General features: G+C 41.4%; 1 protein-coding gene across 1 annotated transcript in view; it reads left to right on the top strand.

Annotated features, from left to right (window-relative positions):
• SORCS3 (sortilin related VPS10 domain containing receptor 3) overlaps positions 1–25,887 on the top strand; it is a 575,161-nt gene that overhangs the window by 463,321 nt on the left and 85,953 nt on the right. Inside the window, exons 9-12 of the mRNA XM_063102487.1 lie at positions 7,982–8,161; positions 16,919–17,065; positions 18,679–18,781; positions 24,351–24,427. Coding sequence (XP_062958557.1) covers positions 7,982–8,161; positions 16,919–17,065; positions 18,679–18,781; positions 24,351–24,427 — 507 coding nt within the window. The remainder of the gene's footprint in view (positions 1–7,981; positions 8,162–16,918; positions 17,066–18,678; positions 18,782–24,350; positions 24,428–25,887) is intronic.

Below are 25,887 nucleotides of genomic sequence, written 5' to 3' on the forward strand. Positions count from 1 at the left end.
AACCTGGGTTCTACATTCTCCTCTAGGCAGGGTACCCAGCAAGAGCTTTGAACTCCTGTGACTCAAACATCTGGTATAACCTTGGGTCATTTCTCAGGGGCAGTAGTGAAAGGAGTACTAGCTTTGGAATCTCTTCTTTTGCAAGGAAATTATTGCTGCAAAAAAGGGCAAGCTCAGGCAGGAGCACAAATGCTGTATGTGTGTGAATAAAAGTGCACAGATAAGTCTGGTGGTTTTCTTGCTTCTCTCTACATGGTAAGACTAAATATAAATGCTCTTCCTATGTTTCCACTCCTCTCTGCTACTACAAGTAATTAAAAAGGGATAATTTACTAGAATGTTAATATCAAATGATGACATTTTAACTCTTTTATTGGAAAATCATAAAACTTTTCTGTGTACAGGTTTTTGGGGGGAGATAGATCTTCGACCCTCAGTGTGAAGATGGACAGGATATAATTGCATCACTTAATGAGGTTGCAAAGGAGTAAGATCTCAGTTTGAACACATATCAAATGTAATGTTGCAGAGACTTAGGTCTCTAAGCTGGTCCTAAGACACTTACTGTGAAAGGCCTAATGAGTACAGAGGTGGGAGGAATTACGGGGTGAGAAGGTGGATAACTTTCTATCCCCTGGTTGTTTCTGTTTATTAAGTTATCCATGCACATGTGTATCCATTCGTTCATTCATTCATTCATTTGTTCACTTCTTTTATGCTTCCATTAAACTATTCCTTCTTCCATTTAAGTTTTCACTCTGTGCCAGGCACTGAACTAAACTCTGGATAAAGTAGTGAGTAAGACACAAATGGTCCCTGTCTTCATGGAATTTATATTCAGGTAGAGAAAAGAGATTTTAAATAAGCAATCGTAAGTGGAGGTAGTATTACAGAAGTTCAAGGACCACTTAGCATAAAAGACAGAGCCAACCAAATATGGGTAGTGAGGGTAGTTTCCCAGAGAAAGGGATGTTTAAGTTGATGCAAGAAGGTTAAAGGATTAACTCTGCATATGTAGGTGGGGAGAAGCTGATAGAAAGTACATGCACAGGTCCTATTTTAAGAGAGAGCATGGTTTATTCAACACATAAAATACCATCTCAAGAGACTGGGTTGCATAGAGAGGTGGGGAGGCTGATGAGTTGGGCAGAGACTGTATGAATTAGCCTCAGGGGCCATGGGAACCTATTTCTCATTTTCTCTACCTTTCCTGTGATTGACTTTACAAGAACATTGTATAGTATTGTGGTTGCAGGATGAACTCATTATATAGTCTAAACCTAAGCAGGAAAGAGGTATCCCAGCTTGGGGAATATCAGAAAGGGGGAATTCATAATCTTGCTCTTTCTAAAGAAGAATGTCTCCTTGCATTAACCTGCAGGTCTCTATATATTGGCAGAGGAAATGAGTTTCAGCAACTTTTCAAACCATCTCCTCAATGTAGGGCTTATTTTGCCTAAGTATGGGTGCATATTTTACGTGTTTTTAACTTTCTTAAGTAAAAAAACAGTTTGCTCCCCTACGTAGTGTGGCTGCAGGTAGGGACAAATGAGGCCCTGAATTGATCACAACCCTAGAACACTCCATTAATGATTAGCAACCCTGTGGCAATTTATTGTGGTGGAGAACCATCCATGCAGCCCCATTTATAGAACTTCATCCAGAGCAGCTTCTCATTAATATGAGGGCTGCTGTGAAAATAGCTGGATGGTTATCGATCTCCTTTATTAGCCGGCATTGGCCCAGATTTTCATAGTCAAGGCCAAGGAGTTGGGGACAGAGCAGGTGGAGAGAGATTGGATTTTTCCATTGTATAAAAATGGAAATGGCTTTTAAGCAAGTCGTTGCTGTTCCATGCAGTGCTGTGGCTGCTGTTAGGCATCTTGCTTAAAATCAAAAAGCGTGGAAAAGCTCCCTGTCATCATTGCCCTCACACCTCTGTCCCCAGCCTGTCTGCTCAGAATATCCTCTTTTGGGACACTCCATGGCTTTGGAGTGTTTTGCAGAGGAGGAAATGAGCACTATTAATAATAAGCAGCATTATTAGGAGCACCAGCCTTGTGCTGAGCCCACCATAAGTCAGCTCCCGGGCATCGCATGGCACTCAGTCCCATAGGCAGGAACACCACACACCAGCAGGCAGCATGAAGGTGGATGATAGGGAGCACTGGTAACTTGGGGAAAAGGCGATTGAGCTTATGAACAGAAACTCTGAGATTTCATTGCAGTCCTACCACTCACTTATCCATGAACCCAAGTCGTCTCATCTGTGAAATGGGGATTGTAATAAAGTTGTGAGGATTCAGTGAATGGCTCATTGTCAGTCAAGTGTCAAGTTCTCAACAAACCTCAGGAATGATTGTCATCCAGGGGCAAATAGTACTGAGGCTCTTAGCTGGCCTGACGTGGAAATCCCAAGGCAGCCTGACCTTGGACTCGATATTGCCTAAGGCCCTCACTTTACCACTCTGAATCTGATGTACCTTCTTTTGTCCTTAGATTCTGCATTTTATTCTTAATTTACAACTCTAATAATCATTTCTACAAGAGAACAATTTATGTTTCTTAATTTGTTCTGTATGGGATTCAGGTTGTTAGTGACAATGCTGAACTTTGCCTGAGCCTTGGGTTCCTGGAAAACAGCCATGGTTAAGAAATCCCCACCCTTTAATGTCTTGGAAATAGTTTGATGTGAAGAACCACCCTCCTCTGCATAAGACTCATAGGCCTGCCTTGTTTACCTATAACAAGACCCAATTCCCATTCTTTGTCTCATAAGTGATTAGCTGCACTGTTGTCCTACTGACCAAATGGACAAAACTGCCTGCTAATTTGACTTGACTGAATTTAAGACTGGTTTTCTCCTCCCCGAAGCCCCTGAACTTTGACCCACTCTTGATTTTATGCCAGCATTGGGCACTTAAGCAAGCATCAGCTGACCCCAAAGAGAATAATTTCCCATTCAATTGCTCGATCACGCACCTACTCACCCGACTCCTCACACCCAGCTCTTTCCAGCCTTGTTTTACTTTTCCCTATGAAAGTAACTCTTTTCTGCCTTCACTCGGGTGCTTGCAGGTGTTACGAGCAGGGTGCTTTCCCTGCAATAGTCTTTTCAAATAAAGTCTCTCCTTACCTAAGCCTGGGTTTGTTTTTTATTTGGTAATAGAATATGGTCAATCCCATTTTGAATAGTAAAAGAGAGGAGAGGGAAATATGTCTTAGACAACTTATTGTAATGATAATGATGATAATATTAACCTTTTATTCCCTTCGATTTTACATTTCCCCAATACTGATTTATCCTTTTCTGCTGTGGTACAGCCACAGTTTTTAAAGAGTTATCTGTAATTCTATTTCTTTTCTCACTTTCTATTCACTCTTCAAACCACTGCTAGTTGCTCTTGCCCTCATGTCCACCTGTCCACTATCTCACTAAAAATTCTCTATCCATTGTTACCCGTTACCACCTACTTGCCAAATCCAATAGACTTCTCTACATCTTTATCTTTTTTCACCCCTTTGGAGCACTTGACACCTATTAAAAAAAATCCATACTTGACGCTGTTCCCTTTGGCAGCATTTTATTCTGATTTCCTTTTCTGGATCCCCTTCTTTTTGCTACTTTTTAAATGCTGGTGTTTCAAAGATCTTCTTGTATTCTGCATGGATCCTGGGCACTCTAATCCCCTTTTTACATATTGTTAACTCCTATATCCACAGACCCAGCCCATATCTGTCTAGTGAACTCCAGACCACACATCCCACTACCTGTTTGGAGTATATCACCTTAAAGGTCTCATTTAACCAGTCCAAACCTGAGCTCCTGGTCTCCGCCTTATACTCGTTCTTCTCCCATGTTTACTTACGTATTCCGTATATTTATTCAATAATTTTTTGGGGGTGGTGGTGGTGGCTGTGACCTTGGTGTAATAAGGCTGTACTATAACCAACTAAGCTAACCGGCCAGCCCAATTCAGTAAATTTTTGTTGGGTGTCTACCATGTGCTAGATACACTGGTAAGTACTAGAGATGAGGTGATAAAAAGAGAGACATTATTTCCACCCTCTGGGATTTTACAGTCTAATGAGAGAGACAGACATCACACAAACAATTACACAAGTTATTAGTTTTGATTGTAATGAGTGCTGTGAAGAAAAAGCAGTTTTATAAGTCTGAGGTGTTGTAGATGTGTCCTTTTCCCTTAGCCCCCTGTAGATTTTACCTGCTTAATATCTCACCGATCCACTTCACAAGGACCTCCTAGAGTACGTACTTCCTTAGTTCAGGCCCTCGTGAATTGTTGCCTGGATTGCAGCAGTGATCTTTGAAGCCTTCCTCCCTGCTGCTAGCATTGTCCCACTAAAATCTGCTCTCCACACTGCTTCCACAGCAAACATGATCATGCAAGGAATAAAATCATGCAATCCCGTCCAACCCAATCTCTACACCAATCAACTCTGATCATGCCTTTCTCCTGCTTGAAATTGCGTGATAGCTTTGTAAACCTTCTGGGCAACAGCTAGGTATGACATACCTGTGGTATAGCCTCTCTCTATCCTTACCTTTTTCTGTGGAAAACTGCTTTTGAACTCTACCAAGTTCAATGCACTTCCTTGAATCATCCACCCACTCTTTAACCTGTAAGCCTTTGCATTTCAATCCCCATTTTCAGTGCCTCTTTATAGTAGTCAATCAAGTTCGAGAAAGGCCACAAGAGTATGTGATATCTCCACCATCAGGGGGCATCCTCCTGAGGGCAGGTTCTACAGTTTTTTCCTATCTATATTTCTATTGTGATGTCTGGCAAGTGGAAAGTACTTAAAAATATAGGTGTTTATATAAAGAATGAAGTTACATTAGGCCCAAATTATAAGAAAGTGCTTCAATAACAGGGAAGTATGTTGGTCATTGTTCACCTAGAAAGTTACAGTTTTCGATTTTCTAAAAAGCAAACTATTCTCCTGAACTATTGCTTTGGGAGGTCAGAGAAGGAAAGCTATTATTTGTAATTGTTTTCCAAATCAAAACATGTATGTGGTTATTTATTTACTTATTTATTTTTTTGACTGGTAAGGGGATTGCACCCCTTGGCACGGTGTGGTCTGCACCACGCTCAGCCAGTGAGCGCACTGGCCATCCCTATTTAGGATCCGAACCCGCGTCCTCAGTGCTACCAGAGCCGCACTCTCCCGAGTGAGCCAAGGGGCCGGCCCGTATGTGGTTATTTCTGATGCTTTTCAAATTCCAAGATTAAGAAAGTCCCAATCTGAATTTAGTCTTATTGTATTTTCCTTCCTTTGGCTTCTCTCTTTAATATCTGTATCTATATTAATGTCCTGATTATTATTGGTTGACACCTATTCAACCATAAGACCTATTTGGAGAGAGGTCACATAATTCAGAGTTTTTCAAAGAGTGATTTCCTAGACTTAGAGGCACCAGAGTCATCTGGAAGGCTTCTTCAGATGGTGGAATCTAAGGCTGTGCACCAGACATACTGAGTCATAATCTCAGGCAGGAGGACACAGTAGTCTGCATGCTTATGAAGATCTCCAGGTCATTTTGACACAGACCAAATTTATATCCCTACTGATATGGTATTTAAAAAGTTAGCTTCTTGATTAAGATAGTGTTGGGTTTAGAGCTTACTAATGTCATTTATTAGTTGAGTGACTTTGGCAAATTAAGGACATCTCGGGCAAACATCCCAGAATCCTAGCTACTTGGGAGCAGTCTCTTACCCCAAAGCCTGGAGTAACTACCTGTTCACCAGGTGACACAGCCCCAGGGCAGCATTACTTTTATATGTACTCATAGCAAACCTGGTTGCTTCTAATCCTGACCATGCCCTGATGTTCTAAGTTGTTTTTTCTCCCACTTCTTTTACTTTAGTTTAGTCTAAGAAAACTTAGCTCATTCATTTTTATGACCAAAACATCTGGAAAAAAGGAGACATTTCTATTGCATTTTTAATAGGGTAAGTGAATTTAATCTGTATTTCCTGCAGTTGCGATTCCCCCTCCTACTGGGTTCTTGAGCATTCATTCCACACCAGTACAACACGATGTCATCGCATGGTTTATAAAAGTAAGGCTTCTTTCCATTTTCATGCATCTCAGAAGGAATTGTAATTCTACAAGGTGTGTAAGCACAAATAAGGAAGTGAGGTCTTAGTCAAGGTGACCGAGAGTGTTCAAGGCCAGAAGCTGAAATTCGACAAAGAATCTCCAATACAAAGATCCAGAACTTTCTTTCCTGCTTCTCCCACCTCCCAGTTGCCCAAATCAAATGGACTTGCTCCTTTTTTAAATCATCTGCGAGGAGCTCTTTGTAGTGCTGACATTAGAGACACTGCTGCCTCTTTTTACTTGAAACAGTTTCTGGGAAAGTCTGGTCAGATAAAGTAAAAGCTAGACCCAGCCTGGTTATTAACTTAACTCTTGGCTCCAATTGTCCATTGTCCCATTATCAGTGCTTCCCACCACAGTGACAAGGGTGCTTCTCTTTGTGCTCTCAATTGCACTTTGATACATATACCTGTATATACTTCTGCATTTTTAAATTACTCCCATTTTGGCAAATGTTTATTCATGTCAGTATGTCCTCCTAACCGTGTAAGTTCTTTAGGTAAAGGCTTGAATTTGTGATCATCTTTGTATAGTGCCTAGTCACATAGGCAAACTGGCTTTTGTAAATTATTTTGAATTGTGGACGACCGGATTTGATTTTAGAAGTGATCCACTCCAGGATTACAAACTAAGGTGATTTCAGGGATTAGGAAGTTAACATTAATAGGTAAGTGGCAGATCGTAAGAACATATGTGTATATAGGGCTGAGAACCCAGTGGTGCTGACTCCAGCTGAAAGAACAGAGATTTAGGTATTCGATACAGACTGTGGGCAAACTAAGTGTTTGTGATTCATATTTACTTCCTGAGTCATCTGTTTGAAATTCCTGATCTAGAGGCTATCTATCAAAATGGATAGAAGCTAACCATTAGGTTAGAGTTAGACCACAGAGGTTCAAAACCTGGTTCTGCCATTTACTAACTATGTAATTTAAAACAAGTTGGTAAACTTCTATATGGCTTAGTTTATACTTCAGTAAAGTGGGAATAATCATACTACCTTCATCACAGAATTATGATTTTTAATTGAAAAAAATATGCTTAAATGACTTAGAATGGTCTTAAACATTAGGTATTTTAATTGGTAGCCCAACCTTTTCACTATTTAGGTGAGAAAATTGAAGTTCAGGGAGACTGACACGTTCACCATCACACAGTTAACTTATAGCAGTGCTTATATTATGATTCAGAATATTAAATTCCAGGTTTAGTATCCTTTCCTCTGTATCAGTGATTCTCAGATTTTATTTTATTTTATTAGCAGCAGACCTCCCTTAACTTTTACTCCTAAAATATTACACAGAACTCCAGTATATAAAACAGATTTGAGTGATACTGCTATGATTGAAACAGAGTTGGAGGTCCCAGAGCCACCCATGGGCTAAGCTTCCATTTCGTCCTTCTTGCGATTCTCATGACTCTGAAGATTCTGAAGAAAAGTGTGCAAAGCATCATGCTACAAAATTAAAAACGTCAGTGAATATCTAAAGACAGATAGATCCTTTCTCCTTTGCATGTGCGAGCTTTCTTTTGCAAGGCTGTATGTCTCTGTTGGCACTAACACCAACTTTCATATGTAAAAATAAAAAAAAGAAAGTGGATGAATCCCCTGAAGCCATGGAAAACAATAACCACCAAAGCCCCTTACACCCATCTTGCTGTCACTTAGCAAGGAACAGAAATCATGAAGTTCGTAATTTATAGCCTTGGTCCAACACAGAATTGTTTAACATTGCCTATAACTCAGGCTTTTTCTCAGCCATTTTATAAGTAATGGTAATTACCTGGGGTCCAGTGGGCAGAGGGATATGGAGATCTGCTGCCTTACAGGTCTTCTGTCTTCTTATAGGACATGCACATCATCAGCACAGATGAGAATCAAGTGTTTGCAGCCGTCCAAGAATGGAACCAGAATGACACGTACAACCTCTACATCTCAGACACACGTGGGATCTACTTCACCTTGGCCATGGAGAACATTAAGAGCAGCCGAGGTCTAATGGGAAACATTGTTATTGAATTGTATGAGGTATGTAGCCAAAATTGTCCCTCCCCTGGATCCATCTATCTTTTTCATGAGTTTTAATAACGTAAACACAAGTATTGGAGTCTTAGGTCTAGATCCCAGCTGTATCACTTAGCAACTCTGTGACTTTGGGCAAGGGACTTATCTCCTCTGTGCCTCAATTCCAGTAAAATGGAGATATACTGTTTACCCAATGAGATTACTGTGAGATGAGAGACAATGGACAGAAAGCAACTGTGGTGGTGGCTGACTCAATAAAGTTGATGCTCTTATATGAGCATGGTTACAAAGCAGAAATGAAGGTATTTGGCCTAGGTGATCTCCTTTAAGCAGCTTTTAAAACTCTGTGCTTCTTCTTGTGAACACTGGGTAAAGGAGTAGTGCTATTTATATGACTTAAATTTTTTGGCAAATCATGTTCTATGAACAAATTTTACAGGAAGAGAAAAGCAAATATCAGTGGTGGGAGTGAAGGTTTTCCTATGACACCACCAGATGTCAACATCTGTGTAGGGTGAAGAATCAGTCTTGATATAAGTTTGTCATTTTTATTGAGGGTTTTTTTTAAAAAATGTGATCAGTAGCCAAAGAATAATTCATCTAGGAAACCAAGTGACTCCCCATAGACACTGGAGAAAAGAACTAGTGTCAGTGACCCTAAAGCTGTGGTGCTTTTTTGCACCTCTAGCAAAAGTGTGGGAACTTTGACAGTCCTGGCCACAGTGAAGGGGCTAAATTGACCACCTGGACATGGTGGATTGATTTGAGCAAAGAAGGTGTGTCTCATTATTCAGCACTCACCTGTGACTGGTGCTCACACCCACACAGGCTGTGATGGTTGAGATTGTTCATGGAAGGATAAGGTGTCTATTCCTGCTGGCCTCAGATGGCTTGGATGTGCTGTTCCCTTGTGGGCTTTCCTCTTGAGGAGTGAAGGTGGCTTTCAAACAGAGGGGTCCATGCATGGGCTTTGGCTTTCCAGTGGTTTCCTCTGGGCAGTGCCTGTGAAAGTTCCAGCATCCTACACTAGTATCTAAGTTGGCCACTCTGTTAATGAGCATGGTGGAAATATTTATGGTTGCAGCTGTTCTACGAGGGAAAAGGATAACACAAAGGCATGGGGTAAATGGAAGTACATTTTAAAGAAGAGAAATTGAATGTCATTGGGTAGAAAACAAAATCAATAGAAATACCTTAGATTCCTAGGAGGTAACTGACAAGTGCTGAAATGATTCCTTTTAACAAGGTCTCAGTTTGGGAAATGTCCCAGATTTCTTCCTAGAGTTGTGTATGCTGGTAGAGATGACCGAGGGGCATAAATAGCTTTGGGAAACGTACATTTCCATGTCTCTAATCATATCGGGAGGCAGAAATACACCTTTGTTATTGGGCAATAAGTTGCGTCTTGTGGGAGGGTCTGGATTAATATTCCCAGGACTGAGGCCATTTCAAATTACTGCTTGCATAAGTAAGGCTAGAGAGATAAGATGATTATTTATGCCCCCTGTGGTCAGATCCAAATAGGAGAGGGTAGACATTGCTGCAAATGCTTTGCAGTCAAGAAATCTCTGTGTCTCTGACCCTCTTGACACAATGGGTGAGTTTGCCACTAGGTTGTTCCTTCTGTAAGAAAGGGAGCCTGAAACTCCTTGGTCATTTAGATCAGGGAGACACTGTGTTCTGAAGTGGAGCATGAATCAAAATGAAGAATGTGCCCAGATACATGTAATTTTTTTCTTCCTGCTGAAGTTAGTCTTATGTTTTCAGTCCTGTTGGAGGGAAAAAAAAATGCATGGTGTCATTGCATCTATAGAGAAACAAGACGTACCAGGCAGGGCAACTTTTTAAAAACCAGCTCTTCTGAGCTTACTCTTCATTCAATTTTACCAGAGTTGATTGTTCCTCTGCTTTGTGTTCAAGTTCATAAGGAAGGAAGCAGAGATATGATATGGTTCTTACTCTCAGGGAGCTTGCAGTCTAGTTTCTTGTGTTTTGAGGGGGGTCAGTGAACAAATTTTCTCTTTTACCTGCCCAAGTTGGAACCAATTGAGACAGAGACACAGGGTGAGACAAATGGAGATCCAACACAACTTTACTGCTTTTAAAAATTATGTAGGAGGAAGTGGAATTGCTAACACAGTCCCCCAGAATTGAATTCATTCATCTAGTTGCAGGCACAGATGGTAAATAAAAAACTCTCCTGTAGAAGCCTGTTCCTATAATATCACAGCCGTGAGGTACAGAGGATGTGATCTTTGCAGCCAGTTCTCCAAAACAAGGGAAATGGGAATGAGCTGTGCATGTCCAGTTCTTTTTATCAAAATTACCAATCTGATCATCAGTTCTTTCACCCTGGGGAGGAAGGAGTGAAGAAGCGGCAGGCATTCCAGATATTAAGAATGGCATGAGCCGAGGATTGGACGGATGGTGTAGATTCGTGAGAAGGTGAGCTAGCCAGTCTAATTGCATAGAATACATGCTTCTCAGGGACAAGAATGAGGGCCGAATAAGTAGCTGGATTTCAGACTCTAGAAGGCATTTAATACCAAGTGAATAAATTAGAGTCTGACATTATCTAGACCATGACCATACTGAAAATTTTTACAGGGCATTGCTGTTTTGCACCTGGAGATACGTTCTGTGGCTTGGAGATAAAACTCAATTTAATTGGTCTCTAGGGTCATTCGAATTTAACCTTCTTTACTGGAGATTCTCATAGAAACTGAGATTGTGTACCATATGGCTAGTTAGCAAGAAGACTACAATTTTTCTGGACTCCAAGTGCCCTTGAGTAGTGTAACTGAGAAAACCAGTAAGTTTTCACATTTAGTTCAGCTAAATTAATACACTTACGTGAAGTGTATTTTGTTTGATGATGTAAGGACTAGTATATAAGACTCACTATGTACTGGAAGGACACGTTACCCTGTTAGGGTAGTGTCTACAGTCTAACTTGTTGTAAAGGTGCAATTCCTCCATGTTGTTGGATCACAAAACTGGAAGATTGATTACAACTTGAGAATTTGGGAAGACATACGTAGTTAATTTGGCTTAAATGATGAATTGCTGGAGATAGGGAGAAGGGAAAAAAGCCATATGTGTAGAGGTCCATTTTCATGGAATGCTGAGTGGCCTTGTAGAGTAGTGGGGATGCAGATTATCAAGATACTGGTAAAGAGTTTGACTGAAGAGTTGGGCATTTATTCTGTGGACTAGTATTTCTCTATTTTCCCCCCACATGTACATACTCAGCAAATAATATTTGCATGTGTGATGTAGTCCCCTGTGCTGGGTAAATTTGTAACTTTATATTATAATGTAATAGGACATTACCTATTTTCCCTGTCTGATAGGTCAGAGATGCCTTTAGGTAATTGTCAGAAGTCAGGTGGCTTGGGCTGAGTGTGGCACCTAAAGCTGCTGGTGTGTCACTCCATCTCCCACACGGACCTTTTAAGTCTCTTCTTGACAATGGGGAGGAGACAAAGAAAGTGGGAACTTATTTGGGATTTCACCTTGCAAGCCTTGGAGACTGATGGAGATCAACCCCCAAATCTAATAAGGCTGAGTCAATTTCCATTTCTAATCTGTTGGCGTAGTTTCCTGCTCTAGAGAGATTCTCTTGCTTATTTTCCTCTAATCCCTGCCTCGAAGTACAATATTGTCACTGCTGTAATTACGCAATTAAGGAGAGAAAATAACACTTGTAGGCCAAATAATAATCGATCTCTTCTTTAAGCTTTCAGAATCCCAACTCCTGCAAACAAGGCTGGTGTTGACGGTGAATGCAGTCCTTTGTGTGTGCTTACCGTTATTCTCCAGACACTTTTCATATAGAGCTCTGTTGTGGTTTCTTTGCATTCCTGATTGTAAACTACATTTCTTTTTAGTTACTCTCCGCTGATAAGTCAAGAAATAAATATTCTTTCCTGCACTCACCGTTATACTATGGAAACATGCTCTGAGCTGCTGGTCTGATGCATTTTCTCCGATGCTTTCTTGGATATGAAGTATCCAATTTATAACTCCTTATAATAATAATAATAATAACAGCACACCAGGCAATGCCTTAGACGAGCACTGTCAAATAAATATATAATGTGAGCTACATGTACACTTTGAAATTTTTACTACCTGCATTTTAAAAAGTAAAAAAATAAACAGGTGAAATTAATTATGATGATATATTTTATTCAAGGTATGTAAAATATTATTTTAGTATATGCTCAATATGGGAAATTACTAATGAGGTATTTTATATTTTTTTCACACTAACTCTGCAAAATCCTGTATTTTACGCTTCTCAGGCATATCAATTCCTATACTCAATTTTCTCAGAAATACTGGATGAGTATTTACATGTTATAAAATTTACAGTAGGAAAAAGAGATTCACATATGTCACTTATTCCAAACATACTTAAAAATTTGCCAATAACCAAATCGAGTATAAGTTTTTAAAATTAAGTTTATATTGGTTAAAATTAACTAAAAGTAAAAATCAGTTTTTTAGTCTCACTAGCCACATTTCAAGTAGCCATATATGCCTAGTGGTTACCGTATTGGATTGTAGAGTCCTAAACAACTTATATGTTTTTTTATTTATCATTCACAAATCTCTTTGTGGCAAATATCATTCCCATTGTGCCTATGAGATAATAGAGATGCAGAGAATTCAGTGGCTTGGCTCACATTACATAGCTAATGATGCTGCATTTGAAGGCATCCATGTCTGTCTGACTAAAAACATAGGCTCTTCCAATTTTTTTTTTTCACATTTATTTTTTTGCTGTCAAGGTATAATTGCTGTATAGTAAAACTGGCCCTTTTTTGGTATGCAGTTCTATGAGTTTTGATAGGTACATACAGTTGTGTAACTGACACCACAATCGAGACATCGAATGTTCCATTACCCAAAACATTCCCTCTTATGGCCCTTTTATAGTCAACTCTCCTTGCATCCATAGTCACTGACAAACACCAGTTTGACTTCTCTTTGTCTCCAGTTTTGCCTTTTCTAGAGCGCCAATGAATGGAATTAGACAGTAGGTAGCTTTCTGAGTCTGGCATTTTTTCACTTTGAAGGATGCATTTGAGATTCACCCATGTTGTTGAGTGTGTCAGTAGATGCTCCTGTTTATTGCTGCGTAGTATTCTACCTTGTGCCTTTGTTATTCCTTCACCAATTGAAGAACATTTAGATTGTTTCCAGTCTTGTGTGATTATGAATAAAACTTCTATAAACATTTACATGAACATAGGTTTTTATTTTTCATGGGTAAATGCCTAGGAGTAGTATTGCTAGATTAAATGTAAGTATGTGAGTATGTTTACAAGAAGCCATCAAACTGTCTCTAAAGTGGCAGTGCCATCTTGCATTACCCCCTAGCAAAGGATGAGAGTTACAGTTTCCTCATATCTTCACCAACACTGGGTACCATCAGTTTTGTTTGATTGTGTGTGCATGTGTGTGTGTAGGTATGTGTTTAGCCATTCTGATAGGGACCTAGTGGTACCTCATTGTGTGTTTAATTTGCATTTCTCTGGTGACTGATTATGTAAACCCCACCATACCTGGACAGATAAAATGAAGCTCAGAGCCGGCCTCGATGTTCTGGTATCTTTGTCCATCTTACTAATGCTTCTTGCCTTTCATGTCCCAGTGCCTGCCCTCTACCCTCTGCTTTATCATGACCTTCACTGACCATTCTTGGGCCAGATGGACAGCTGCTTATAGACTCCACAGGGACATTTTCCCTGAACCGACCTTCTTCGGCCCCTCACCACAGATCCAGTTTAGAGACAGCCCAAGGCAGATCACAGTAATTGCTTTTCTCAGCAGAGCCCTGGCATCTTTGTCCTGAGGTCCCAAGGAGGTAACTGGCAGATGACTATGCCACCTGGACTCAGTGCTCTGCCAATGGCCTGCTGCCGGTGTCCCTCTGTACCTCAAATTGATTCCCAGAGGGAAAGTGGGCCTAAGGCTTGACACCTTGTACTCCCCTCTTCTATGGGCACCATCTCAAGATGGTACCCTTCTCCCTGGACTGCTAGGACCATCACCAGCAGACATACTTCTGATTTCAAGCAGTGAGAGGAAGCATATTGAAAGATTATTACATGCTAAGTACCCCTTGGATGAAGAAGAGCTCAAATGTGTCTCATTCTCCAATTCCATTAAATTGCATGTAGTAAGGGTAAATAGCATTTCTAGGTACTATTGTGTCAGAAATATATGTGTACATACATGTGTACACATACATCCATTATGGGTATGAGTCTTCGAGGTTGCAACACAAATGTATTTCTTATTTGGGTGCAGTCAAAAAGTTTGAAAGGTGATGGTATAGGGTACACAAAAGCAAAAGCCCTCCAAATTTATAGTCCATTTTTATAATACATGGAACCAAGAAGCAATTCAGTAATAACATAAGCACTTTGAACTATCCAAATAGGAAGAAGAAGTGCTCTGGTTCTTTCAGATAGGAGGGAGATTTCTGTGTTATTAAGTACAACTGCAGGAGAAACAACTTCAGAGCTGCCCATGGGTTCCCTGGAAATTTCTCCTTCCTACATCTACTCAGTCCCTGTTTCCCTGATTTTGATCTTAGAATATGTGGGACACACAGAAAATGCCCATCCGAGTGGTGGCGCTGTCAGTGGATAGATATGGGAATGACTGCTCCATGTGCTGAACATGTTCATGGGAAGAGCACATGGGGTGGCTGTATGGACAGTAATTCATGCTGTAATGCATCGAGCTAGGAGGCAGGGCAGGGGGTGGCAGGAGTCTCACAAGAGCAATGGGTCTTGGGCCCAGGAGGCTGAGTCTAACCTGTGTATTTTCTTCCAGGAAGTAGATATGTTGGAGAGGGGCAACTCGTTTAGGAGAAAAGGCACCAGCTCTGTGGCCAAAGAGAATGTTGAAAGGCCTCCACCATGAAGAAGGTTTTAGAAAAACCCGGATTAGGTTCTCTGTGAAGAATGATTGTCAATAAGATTTAAGAGGAACAGCTTTGCAGTGGTTTTAAAGATCTAGGTGATCTGGGGGCTCATAGCCCCTAGATGAGCATATGAGATAGCAACCTCCCTGAAATGGCACTGACTGTGAGCTGTTAAGGCAGGAAGGGTACCACTGGGGAAGGGCGTAATGCTGACACTGCTGTCCCCCTCCCCGCCCCCAGCCTCTCTCCTTACCTACCTTCTATTCAAGGTAGGAATCTAATCAATTTCATTGTCCTCATTTGTCAAATTCCCCTGGTAGGGTCCTTCCCAGATAATTCTATTCTCCTCCTGACATTCTCAGTCCACGTTGTTTCTGCTTTTATTTGGGTTGGCATTCTCTTTCAAGGCTGGTCAGGTTACTGAAAAACAACAGCAACAACAACAAAAACAAAACTTCTTTATTATCAACTAAATTATGTCATTTAGGTGGGGGAAAAAAAGCAAAGAAGCTCTCTTCTGTGAAACTCTTTCTCTTTTCTCTCACGGGTATTCTCTCAGAAGTGCAATAAACCTGTCATCTCTCGGTTAACCATGGTCTTAGAAGAATGGGAGATAAATACAATGAAAACTTTGACATATCTGAGTATTATCCAGAAGAACCTGGCATTCAACCTTCTGTGTATATATATTTAAACGATTTGAATTACTTTTGGCTTTGGAACATGCTGGAACTTCTAAAAAGAGTTAAGGGAATTTTTCTTTGACTCAGGACTCTGTCATTCTAAATATCTGTTATCCTTTCCCAGCATACAGAATAGATGGAATGAAAATTTGAGTCAAATTTGGACTGACCCTAGAACCCTTTTGAGTGATAAATCTCCTTGAATCCTCTAGCCACTTTTCGTGGTGATGCTCTCTTCCCTTCAAAGTATCAAGAGCATGCAAATCTCCATATGTCAGGAACTCTGGTGAGAGGCTCTGCATTATCTCATGAATCCTTTGCCAGTCAACTGTGGAAAAGAAGAAGAGCAGGGCTTATTCTACCAATTGCAAAGGACCATTGGTTGAGACCCAGAGTTGATACGTGAGTTATCCAAGGTCACACAGTGAGCTAGTGGTATAGAAAGAGATGGATGCCAGGTCTCCATACTGGGTCATCTGCCCCAAAATATCTACCTTACTATAATTTGGATGCCTGGAATTCTGTCATTAAGGATTATTTCTTGCTGCCTCAAAAACCCATCTACAAGCCCCTCCTGAGCTAACACATATGTTCTCTGGAAGGGGTAACTCTTTCAATTGTTATCAACCACTCCCACCTCAGAGGGAATGTTAATAGTTAATGAAAGATGAAGTCCTGGGCCGGCCCCATGGCTCGCTTGGGAGAGTGCAGCACTGGGAGCGCTGAGGCCGTGGGTTCGGATCCTACATAGGGATGGCCGGTGCGCTCACTGGCTGAGCGTGGTGCAGGTGACACTGAGCCAAGGGTTGCAATACCCTCACCCTTCAAAAAAATAAATAAATAAATAAATAAAAGATGAAGTCCTATGAAACAGAGCACAGAGACATGTAAAATGGGAAAAAGCAGATGGGGAAGATGTGGGACATCTCACAGGGGAGGTGTAGGGTACAGAGACAAACTTCTGAAACTTCTTTCAGAGACCACATGGCATATGGCATTTCTCACCATGTTCCTCCTCTCCTCTTTTGTACTCCCAACACCCCATGGAAAATGCTGGGGCTTCTCCCAGGGTTTCTGCAAGACTATATGCATTTTGGCCCAGCATGGTTCTCCATCTCTCACCTTTTTTCCTAGGTAGCAGGTATCAAAGGGATATTCCTGGCAAACAAGAAGGTGGATGACCAGGTGAAGACATACATCACTTACAACAAAGGCAGGGATTGGCGCCTACTGCAAGCTCCAGATGTGGACCTGAGAGGAAGCCCAGTGCATTGCCTGCTGGTCAGTCCCTCATTCTCATGTGAAGATTACAAGGCAGGCTGGTCACCTGGGGATGCTGCATCATAGGTTTCTTCCATCAAGGGGTCTTAGGAATTTGGCTGGTGCTCAGCAGTATTTCCCTGTAACTCCCAGGGAATCGGTCTGTGGGCTCAGACTGCCACACTGATTGGATAGAGGCTCAGTTGAGTTACATAGGCTTTTACTGAGGGTCTACTATGTGCTCCAGCTCATAGTAAGGTAAGAAAGCATATAAGAGAAAGAGCCTGTGCTGAAGGGTCCCAGGCAGTGCTCAACAGCAGTAACACATCTGTTAACCGATGCTGACGTGAGGCAGCATGTTTTGGTAAGTGTTTGATAGATGTCGAGGGAAGCAAAGGTTGCCTTGGAAGCCCAGGAAAGGTCAGGCTGGTATGTCCTTATGGGACAGTTAATTAATTTACCAGCATTCCCAGGGTTCCTGCTGGACAGAACATTCGAGGAGGCACTGTGCAGGATGTAATGTGTAAGATGATGCATCTGTTCCCAGGTCCTGCAACTCTACATGGGGAAGGAAGATAGTTACTTATTAAGTATTTTATTAAAATTTACAACCCTCACTGCCCTCTTAATGAGGATCTGTACTATAAACTATTCTAAGGTCTGAGAAATGGTTGTTTCTCCTGAACAGAAAGTTGCCTTATTCAACTTATTCAAAAGAATTATCAACCACTTATGTTCTAGACACTATATTAAAAACTGAGGACACAGTGGTAAATAGGACAGACAGAGCCCATCCTCATTTGTAGTTTTCAGTCTAATTCCATGCCGGTTTTTTTTTTTTTTTTTTTTTGCTTTGGGTACCAGGAAGGTCAGGGACAAATGGCTGTGTTTACCTATAAAAACTGGTCACAGCATGAGTGTTTTTCCTCAAACATTACCCATGGCTTCATCTCATGTTTTATTCCTATTTTTCTCTTTTCCTCAGTTTCATTGTCTTATTTTTATTTATTGTATAGGACATAGCTTTACAAATACCCAAATCCTTTTAAGAACACCGAATGGGGATAGATAGAGAACACAGACTTATATGAGTTTTAGGTAATGGTTTCAAATATTTTAAGTAAAATTATAAACAAGAACAAAATGCACAGAACAGAGAGAAACAGACAATGTAGTTGTAGAGGCCTGGGTTATTTTCCTTAGCTTCCCCTTTACATTCTTCCCAGTGGCCCCTTAGAGCTCTAAGAAGCAGAGTTGATGGTCAGGAGCAGATATGGGAGAAGGTTGGTGTCATCCTGGAGGAAGGAATGGTCAGGGAGGATTCATAAAGCCAATTGTGAGCTGGAGGGGATGAGATCAGGAAGAGAGGGAAGGCATACAATTATGGATGGGAGCAGGGTCCAGGAGCAGGGGCCGGAGGCAGCCTATGAATGGTGCTCAGGGCAACTTCTAATACAAACATACCTGCTATGTCAGGTGGAGATGCTCCTGCCCAAAACTACATGTGTAGCTTATCATCCAATACCTTGCTGTTAATGGAAGCTGAACATCTGGAAGCCCCATTTCTAGTGGGTCAGGGGTGTGTATGTAGGGAGTTTTCTGGAATGAAACCATTTTCTTCTTCTCCATTTTAGCCCTTCTGCTCCTTACACCTGCACTTGCAGCTATCTGAAAATCCGTATTCCTCGGGAAGAATCTCTAGCAAGGAGACAGCCCCAGGACTTGTGGTGGCTACAGGTAAGGAAAACATTTCCTGGGCTTTTTCCTCACTGAGGGCTTCTAGAATAAGCATGTCACCTAGTTTTGCATTATAGACTCATTTAAGACCACATGAAAGCTATAGGCACTCTCCCCAGACAATATGCAGAGTTGGTATATCCCCAAAGGCCATCTTGAGAACCCAGGCTCCAAAGAGCTACTGACGTTTGTAACTTCAGGGTTAATGTGTCATCTCCCTAGTTACAGAGCAATCTCCTGTGTTTAGCAAGAGGCCAGAGTTCTTCTGAAAGTAAACTGACTGATCAGAAATATTGTTTGTAGTAGAAAATCCTCACCTTAAGAAAATATGATATATGAACTTCCCAGCTCACCAAATATAAGTTGGAGTAGTTTTCTCTTTACACAGAGGATTCTTGCAAAGGGTTTCACCCCAGAGCTGTTTTTAATCTGGTGGTCTCTAGTGCATGTAAAGGTTTGCTTACACATGGTTAACCACTTGGCTGGGAGCCTGGGGAAAAGGGCAGAAAAACTTAAGTTTGCACTGTTGGAACTACTGTCCATTGAACGTCAGTCAGAAATGAAGATAAAGCAACTCTGAAATGAAAATGAAAGTCTCGGGGGAAATGTGCTCTGATTAGCATGCATTGGATTTACATACATCTTTTCAGGAATACACTGATGGCATAAGGCAAGGCAGGCTTCTAATCTTAGAAGTTAGAGCTCTGGAGTTAAGCAGCTCCCCCCCTCCCCCGCCCCCCCGAAATGAAAGCAGACAAATTCACAGTGACTTTCTGAGCTGGTATATTCTGTTTTCTCTCATCAACCCAAAGCTTAGCCCCTGGAGTTTCTACTCTTCTAGACATGGCTTCTCCCTGCCTCCAATTGTGTGAACTTTTAAATACCACCAGTGACTAACCACTCTAATCAGATTGACAGGTAGTGTAGCCTTCTGACATTTCAGTCATCTCCTCTCAACCCCATATGGATGGGATCCACCAAGCTTAACACCAATGGCCTTAGGGAGCCCAGGACAGTGAGAGATGTGGGCAGGCTCTGTTGCTGTTCACTTGGCTTGGAGTGATCCCTGCACTCTGTAATCCATGTGCATTGGTCCTTCCAACTGAGGGGCTGCTAACCCCTATGCTTCTCCTGAAGGCCTACAGGAGGCCCAGAGATGGAGTAGAAGCCACTGCAGAAAACAGTGACCAATAATAAAAGTAAATATTATTTGAGTGCTTACTGTGTAGACAGGCATTGTTCTATGTGGTTAAAGAACTCTGAACTACAGTGTTTATATTAACAAAGTGGGAATAAAAGAACTAACATAATAGAATTGTAGGATTAAATGAAGCAATGAATTTAAAATGCTTAGAACAGTGCCTAGGACATATGGGATGCTAGATATATGTTACTTGTCATCATCATTAATATTATAGAAGATTCAACTATTCTTCTTGAATCATAATTTGCTCATGTTCTTTAATAGGATCCATAAATCACTTGCATATGTTGTGCATACAATGAAACTCAGGAACCCTGTGGTCCTGCTTTCCAAGCTGATCTCTAACACTTACTAGCTATCTTAGTCAGTTTTCTGTTAATTATAACAGAATACCTGAAACTGGGTAATTCATAAAGAAATTGAATTTATTTCTTTAGTTTTGGAGGCTGGGAAGTCCAAAGTCAAGGAATTGCATCTGGCAATGGCCTTCTTCCTGGTGGGGAGTCTGCAGTGTCCCGAGGTGGTGTGGGGTATCATGGGGCAAGAGGGCAAGATTGCACTCACAGGCTCACTCAGGCCTCTTTCTTGTCTTAAAAACCACTAGTGTCACTCCCATGATGACTCATTAACCCATTAACCCATTAATCCATGAATGGATTAATCCATTTATGAGGGCAGACCCCTCACAATCCAATCACCTCTTAAAGGCCCCACCTTTCAAATACATCGTCATATTTCCCACCACTTAATACTGTTATATTGGCAAGTGTTTCAACATGAGTTTTGGAGGGGACATTCGAACTATAGCACTAGCCTTGTGAATTTGGCTTAGTTTTTAACCTCTGGGGTTCATTTTCCTCATCTGTAAAACTGGGATATTTACCTTGCAAGGTTATTGCAAGAATTGTAGAGGCCCCACAGAGTGCTCAGAGCATTGTAAGGTGGGATTAGTGGTAGTTGTTATTACCTCTGACCAGCTTATGTTTCCAAATTAGCCTAATGTTAAATCTTTTACAAATTTACAAACATGAAGACATTAAAGATTTCTTTTTTACATTTTTTTGTCCATATATATCAGAATTGACTAATTCCTTTTTCTCTCCCCTGTGTAATACTTGAGGCTTTTTAACATGTCCTGAGACATTGGGAGGGATATAACACAGCTGACAAGATACTGATGAAAAGCCAGAACTAAGTCACTGGTGCGTGCCTCCTCGTACCCAGCTTCTCTTTACCCTGCTTGCCTGGTCTCCCCAGGAGGTTATTTGCCATCAGGAAAATAATTATGAAGTCAGCCAAGTCTGCTTTGAGTGGCCAGCATGGAGCCTGTCTCTGCAGGACAGGGACCTTTCCCATACCTTCCACCTGCCTTCAGCGTCAGTGACCCTCAGTTCTCTCCCCTCCACTCCCACTCCTCTTTCTCTCTTCCCACTTTGCACTGTGATCTGGTGTGAGGGAAGCTGTGCAGATGAAACCCTGGGATTCATTTCTAGTTGCTGTTGAGGACATCTCAGAAGACAGGTGGAATTCCAGTCTGGAGAGTTTGATGATTGCTTCTAGCAAGCAGAAACACTAGGGTTCTCTTAACACTTGTTTCAAGTCAGTAGTAAAGACCTCGCATCCTGCCATACAATGTGCCAAATGCTTGCCTTGCTTTGACTGTACAAGGACACTATGATGTAGACATGGCAAGTACTGTCCTCCTCAATTTACAGGGGTCCTATCTGAGCTCACACTCCCTCTGACTCCAATCTAATGCTCTATCCTATAACCATTCAGCAAGACCAATCTCCGAGCCCCTTCACATGCCAGATCCTGAGCTAAGACAGACTTCCTGCTGAGCTTCCTATACACTCTGAATGTTCATACCCTTGTGCTGTCCCCTTTAGTGGAGACCCTTCCCCATTGCAGTTGATGGTGCACTGTCTGCTTCCTCCTGCACCGAGCCCACAACCACCCTGCTGAGCGGCTCCTCATGCTGGTGGTGGTGGTGGGGAGAGAAGCATAGGGGGCTTCAAAATTCTCTCTCTCTTTTTTTCAAAAGTGTTTTATTAAGGAGCAGAGAAGGGTAGCACTGGGAGGAAATGAAGGTAAAGGAAGTTATTTAAACTTGTCGAAAGGTCAGTGGCACTTCATTTTCTAGCTCTACCATTGGTGAGAGAAGCTCCCAGTTCTTCCACATCTCACCACTCCTCCCTCTGTCCTGTCATACCACTCAAGTGGCTAAATCGACATCTCCTGCTTCCATCCTGGTCAGTGGCCACTGTGGTTGAGCCGGCCCAGTGAGGCTCATGATTCCAATCTTCCTTCTTGGGCCCTGTAACCCAAGCTGTTCGCATCAGAGATTGCCTGCAGGGCCACACAGAGACTGAACATGTTCAAAGATCAAATCGTCCTGGATATGTCTTTTCTCTCCCTTCATCTGGAAACCAGCTCTCTGGTCCCTGTGATCAGCAGCATTTCTTTCAGGGCTCTTTTCAATTGACAGAAGATATTTCCAAAAACAGATTCGCTGGTAGCCATGGGTTCTTACCACACCAAAGCCTCGAAAGTCAGTCTAGTTGACCTTTGAAAGAGAGGCTGAAGATGTTGACAGAACCAGCTTCTAAGGAAGGTAAAAAGTGATAAGATAGATCCTTAGAAGCTGTGACAGCAATAGCTGTAGAGCGACTATGCTCCTGCTGTCCCTCTGTCTACCTCTCTTGGTAGACATTAATCGATCACTGAGTTCAGTAGTGGTGATTGATTGAAACCAGAGGTGGCTTCCAAATCCTTCTTAGCACAATGCTTCATGCAGCCTGCAGCAGATGCCTTGAGTTAACGTTCTCTTCCTCATTCCATTTATATTTTTATGTTTTAAATTTATTTATGTTTTAATTGACATGTATTGATTGTACATATTTATGGGGTACGGAGTTATGTTTCAATACATGTATACAGTGCGTGATGATTAAATCAGGTCATCCCTCTTTACTTTCTTCATCTGTGTCTTCTGAAACCTGTATCTGGAGAGTTGAATTCCGAATTCCAGACTCCACAGAGCTGCTCCCCAAGCCTCTCCCCTCTCCTCTCACACCTACTGCCTGAGCCCCCAGTTCAGGGGTTATTTTTGGAAGCCCGAGTGTCAAAACAAGTTGGCTATCTGTGCACTCCCTGATGCTGATGAGAGCTTGACAAGCTGTAGCCTGGCTTTAATTTCTCATTCTGAAGCATTAAATGTCAGGAGCTCAATTAACATTTTCATTATTGCATTTTTATTGTGTTCTTATTTAGGCTATAGATGTGTGGGAGCTAACATTTCCTTCATGCTATTTTTAAAGAAAAAAATATAAGCCACTATGATAAACTCATATGTTTAGGGCATCTTCTTGGTTTTCAAGACCTCCCTAAGTGCACATCAACATTGGAATATGATTCAATCATTTGTTTAGTCCTTCATTTATTTCACAATTATTTATGGAGCACTAACTATTAGGCTCGGGTGGGAGGGGGTGGGGAGGGGGCTGTCCACCAGGGAAACTAGGGCAGTATAGATGGACTACAAAATCTTGACCACTTCCTTTTTAACAAACATAATCACAAGTGGTGGAGTGCAGGGAGAAGTAAAATAAAGACAGAGAGAAGAGAGAGTGAAGGGAAGCAGTAAGTGTGGTCAGTCTAGGCATAAACCAGGTGTATTCTTTTCCTGCCATGCTCGACGGCCACCGTCTGCTGGTTCTGGTCATCATATTCTGGGAACTCTTTAATTTAGGCTGCATAGTCTAAATCATTGGGTAACTCTACCATCTGATGCATGAAGGACATGTTGACAAGTTTAAGTTGGAAACATACACACATATACATGAGTTTTTCTTAGGCTAAAATTATACTTTAGGGCTGTCCAGTTAGCTCAATTGGTTAGAGTGTGGTGTTATAACACCAAGGTCAAGGGATCCCCATACCATCCAGATGCAAAACAAAATAAAATAAAATAATACTTGAGAAGTAAGGGGTCCCTATGCCCAGCTTCTCCATGCATGTCTACTTTTTCATTCTTTGCCACCTTTGGGGAACACTCGTCAAAAGCAATTTAAGAGATTATTGGTATACAGAGTGAATAGTTCGAGAGACCCAAGCTAATCGACATTTAGTCGTGTGAGTCTTATCATTTCAAGATGCATTCCTGTCACACTATTTACTTTTTTTCCCCCATATTGAGTTTTTCTTCCTGCTGGGTTTTTGATATGACACCAAGAAAGAGACTGCACAAATCAACTGTAAACATCACTTGGAAAACTTTCACTCCCTGCTACTCCCTCCCCCTACCTGAGCACACTTAATCTTGTAAACTGCCTGACAATTCCAAATGATCTGCTTATGTTTCAGGCAACATTGGCCCGGAGCTCTCCTATACTGATATTGGTGTGTTCATCTCCTCTGATGGGGGCAACACATGGAGACAGGTAACCAGGATGATTCAGGAACAGGGGAGAGGCATTTAGAGTAAGCTCTGCCAACATCTACACTTCCTATAGATTCTCATGCTTGTTATGACTTTATGGTTGCAAAAAAATTGAAGCGGCTATTTAATTTGGTCAGTTCGGCTGACAGATAAGAGGGGCCATGGGGAAATATGAGAAGAGCACTAGGCAGGGAATAGAAAGACTTGGAATTTTCCCAATTCATTCATTCTTTCCTTCAGCAGTATGTGTGCAATAGCCACTGGATGCTAAGTACTGTGCTGGTTGCTGGGGATACAACCTATAAAACTGTTTCCATCATTAATGTTCCCAGGGATCTTGGCAAGGAGGTCTCCTCACCTTTCTGGATATGTTTCTTTGTCTACAAAATGAAAGGGTTAGAATATTAAAATAGGCAAAGCCATGAAAGTCAGTGGTTAAATATTGTGTAGACCCAGCTCTGAGTAAGTATGAAACAGCTTAATAGATACATGACTACATGAAAAATTAATTTAGTTTTACAAACATTGATAGCAATGCTATCCAGTGGAACTTCCAGTGATGATGAAAATGTTCTGTATTTGTGCTGTCACTTGCAGCTATTGAGAACTTGAAATATGGCTAGTGTGATGGAGGAACTGAATTTTTTATTTTATTTATTTTAATTAATTTAAATTTTAATAGTCTCATGTGGCTTCTATTTTGGACAACAGTGATTTAAACAATGTCAACTAGATGTCAGGCACAAACCTCAGGAGGCAACTGAGTACTTTGGAGTCCCTTTCCCCAAGGAGCTCAAAATTGAATAGAGAAAACGAGTTCATAAATAACTAACTGTAGTTCAGGGAGATTGTATTTTTCAGTAGCATTATTAGCATGCAAAGGAAAGGGAGGAATTGATTCTACTGGGGAAACTGGGAAAGACTGCTAAAGAAGAGGTGACATTTTTCTAAATCTTAAACATGAGGTTTCTACCTGAGAATGAAAAGAGAAAACACCGACTATCTTGATGATGAAGGTGAAGTCACCATCTGAAACACAGGTGGACAAGTTCCTATTTGAACCCCTTAGTGAAGATTGTTGTCACCATCACCGGCATCATCATCACCACTTGCATTGCCACCACTGTCACCACCACCACCATCAAAAAAAAATTACCAAGTACCTGCTAGATGCAAGCAACTATTTTAAGTATTACAAGGCATACAATGAAGAATAAGTCAAAGCCACAATCAGGTGGATCAGGAACATAAATAAGATCATACCTTCAAAATATAAGGTAACCTCTTGGAAATGCCAAAGGAGAGAGGAAGCTGCAATGCAGACCGTTTGCTACAATAACTCCCAATAGACAAACCATTGTCCGTCCACCTCAAGAAATAGCTCACCTGGCCAGGTAGCCACGGCAACATTCCTTCCCTGTGTTGTTACTACCTTGGTTTTCTTTCCCCTCTTTCTAAGCA

Source organism: Cynocephalus volans, chromosome 7 (genome assembly GCF_027409185.1).
Source record: "Cynocephalus volans isolate mCynVol1 chromosome 7, mCynVol1.pri, whole genome shotgun sequence".
NCBI lineage: Eukaryota > Metazoa > Chordata > Mammalia > Dermoptera > Cynocephalidae > Cynocephalus > Cynocephalus volans.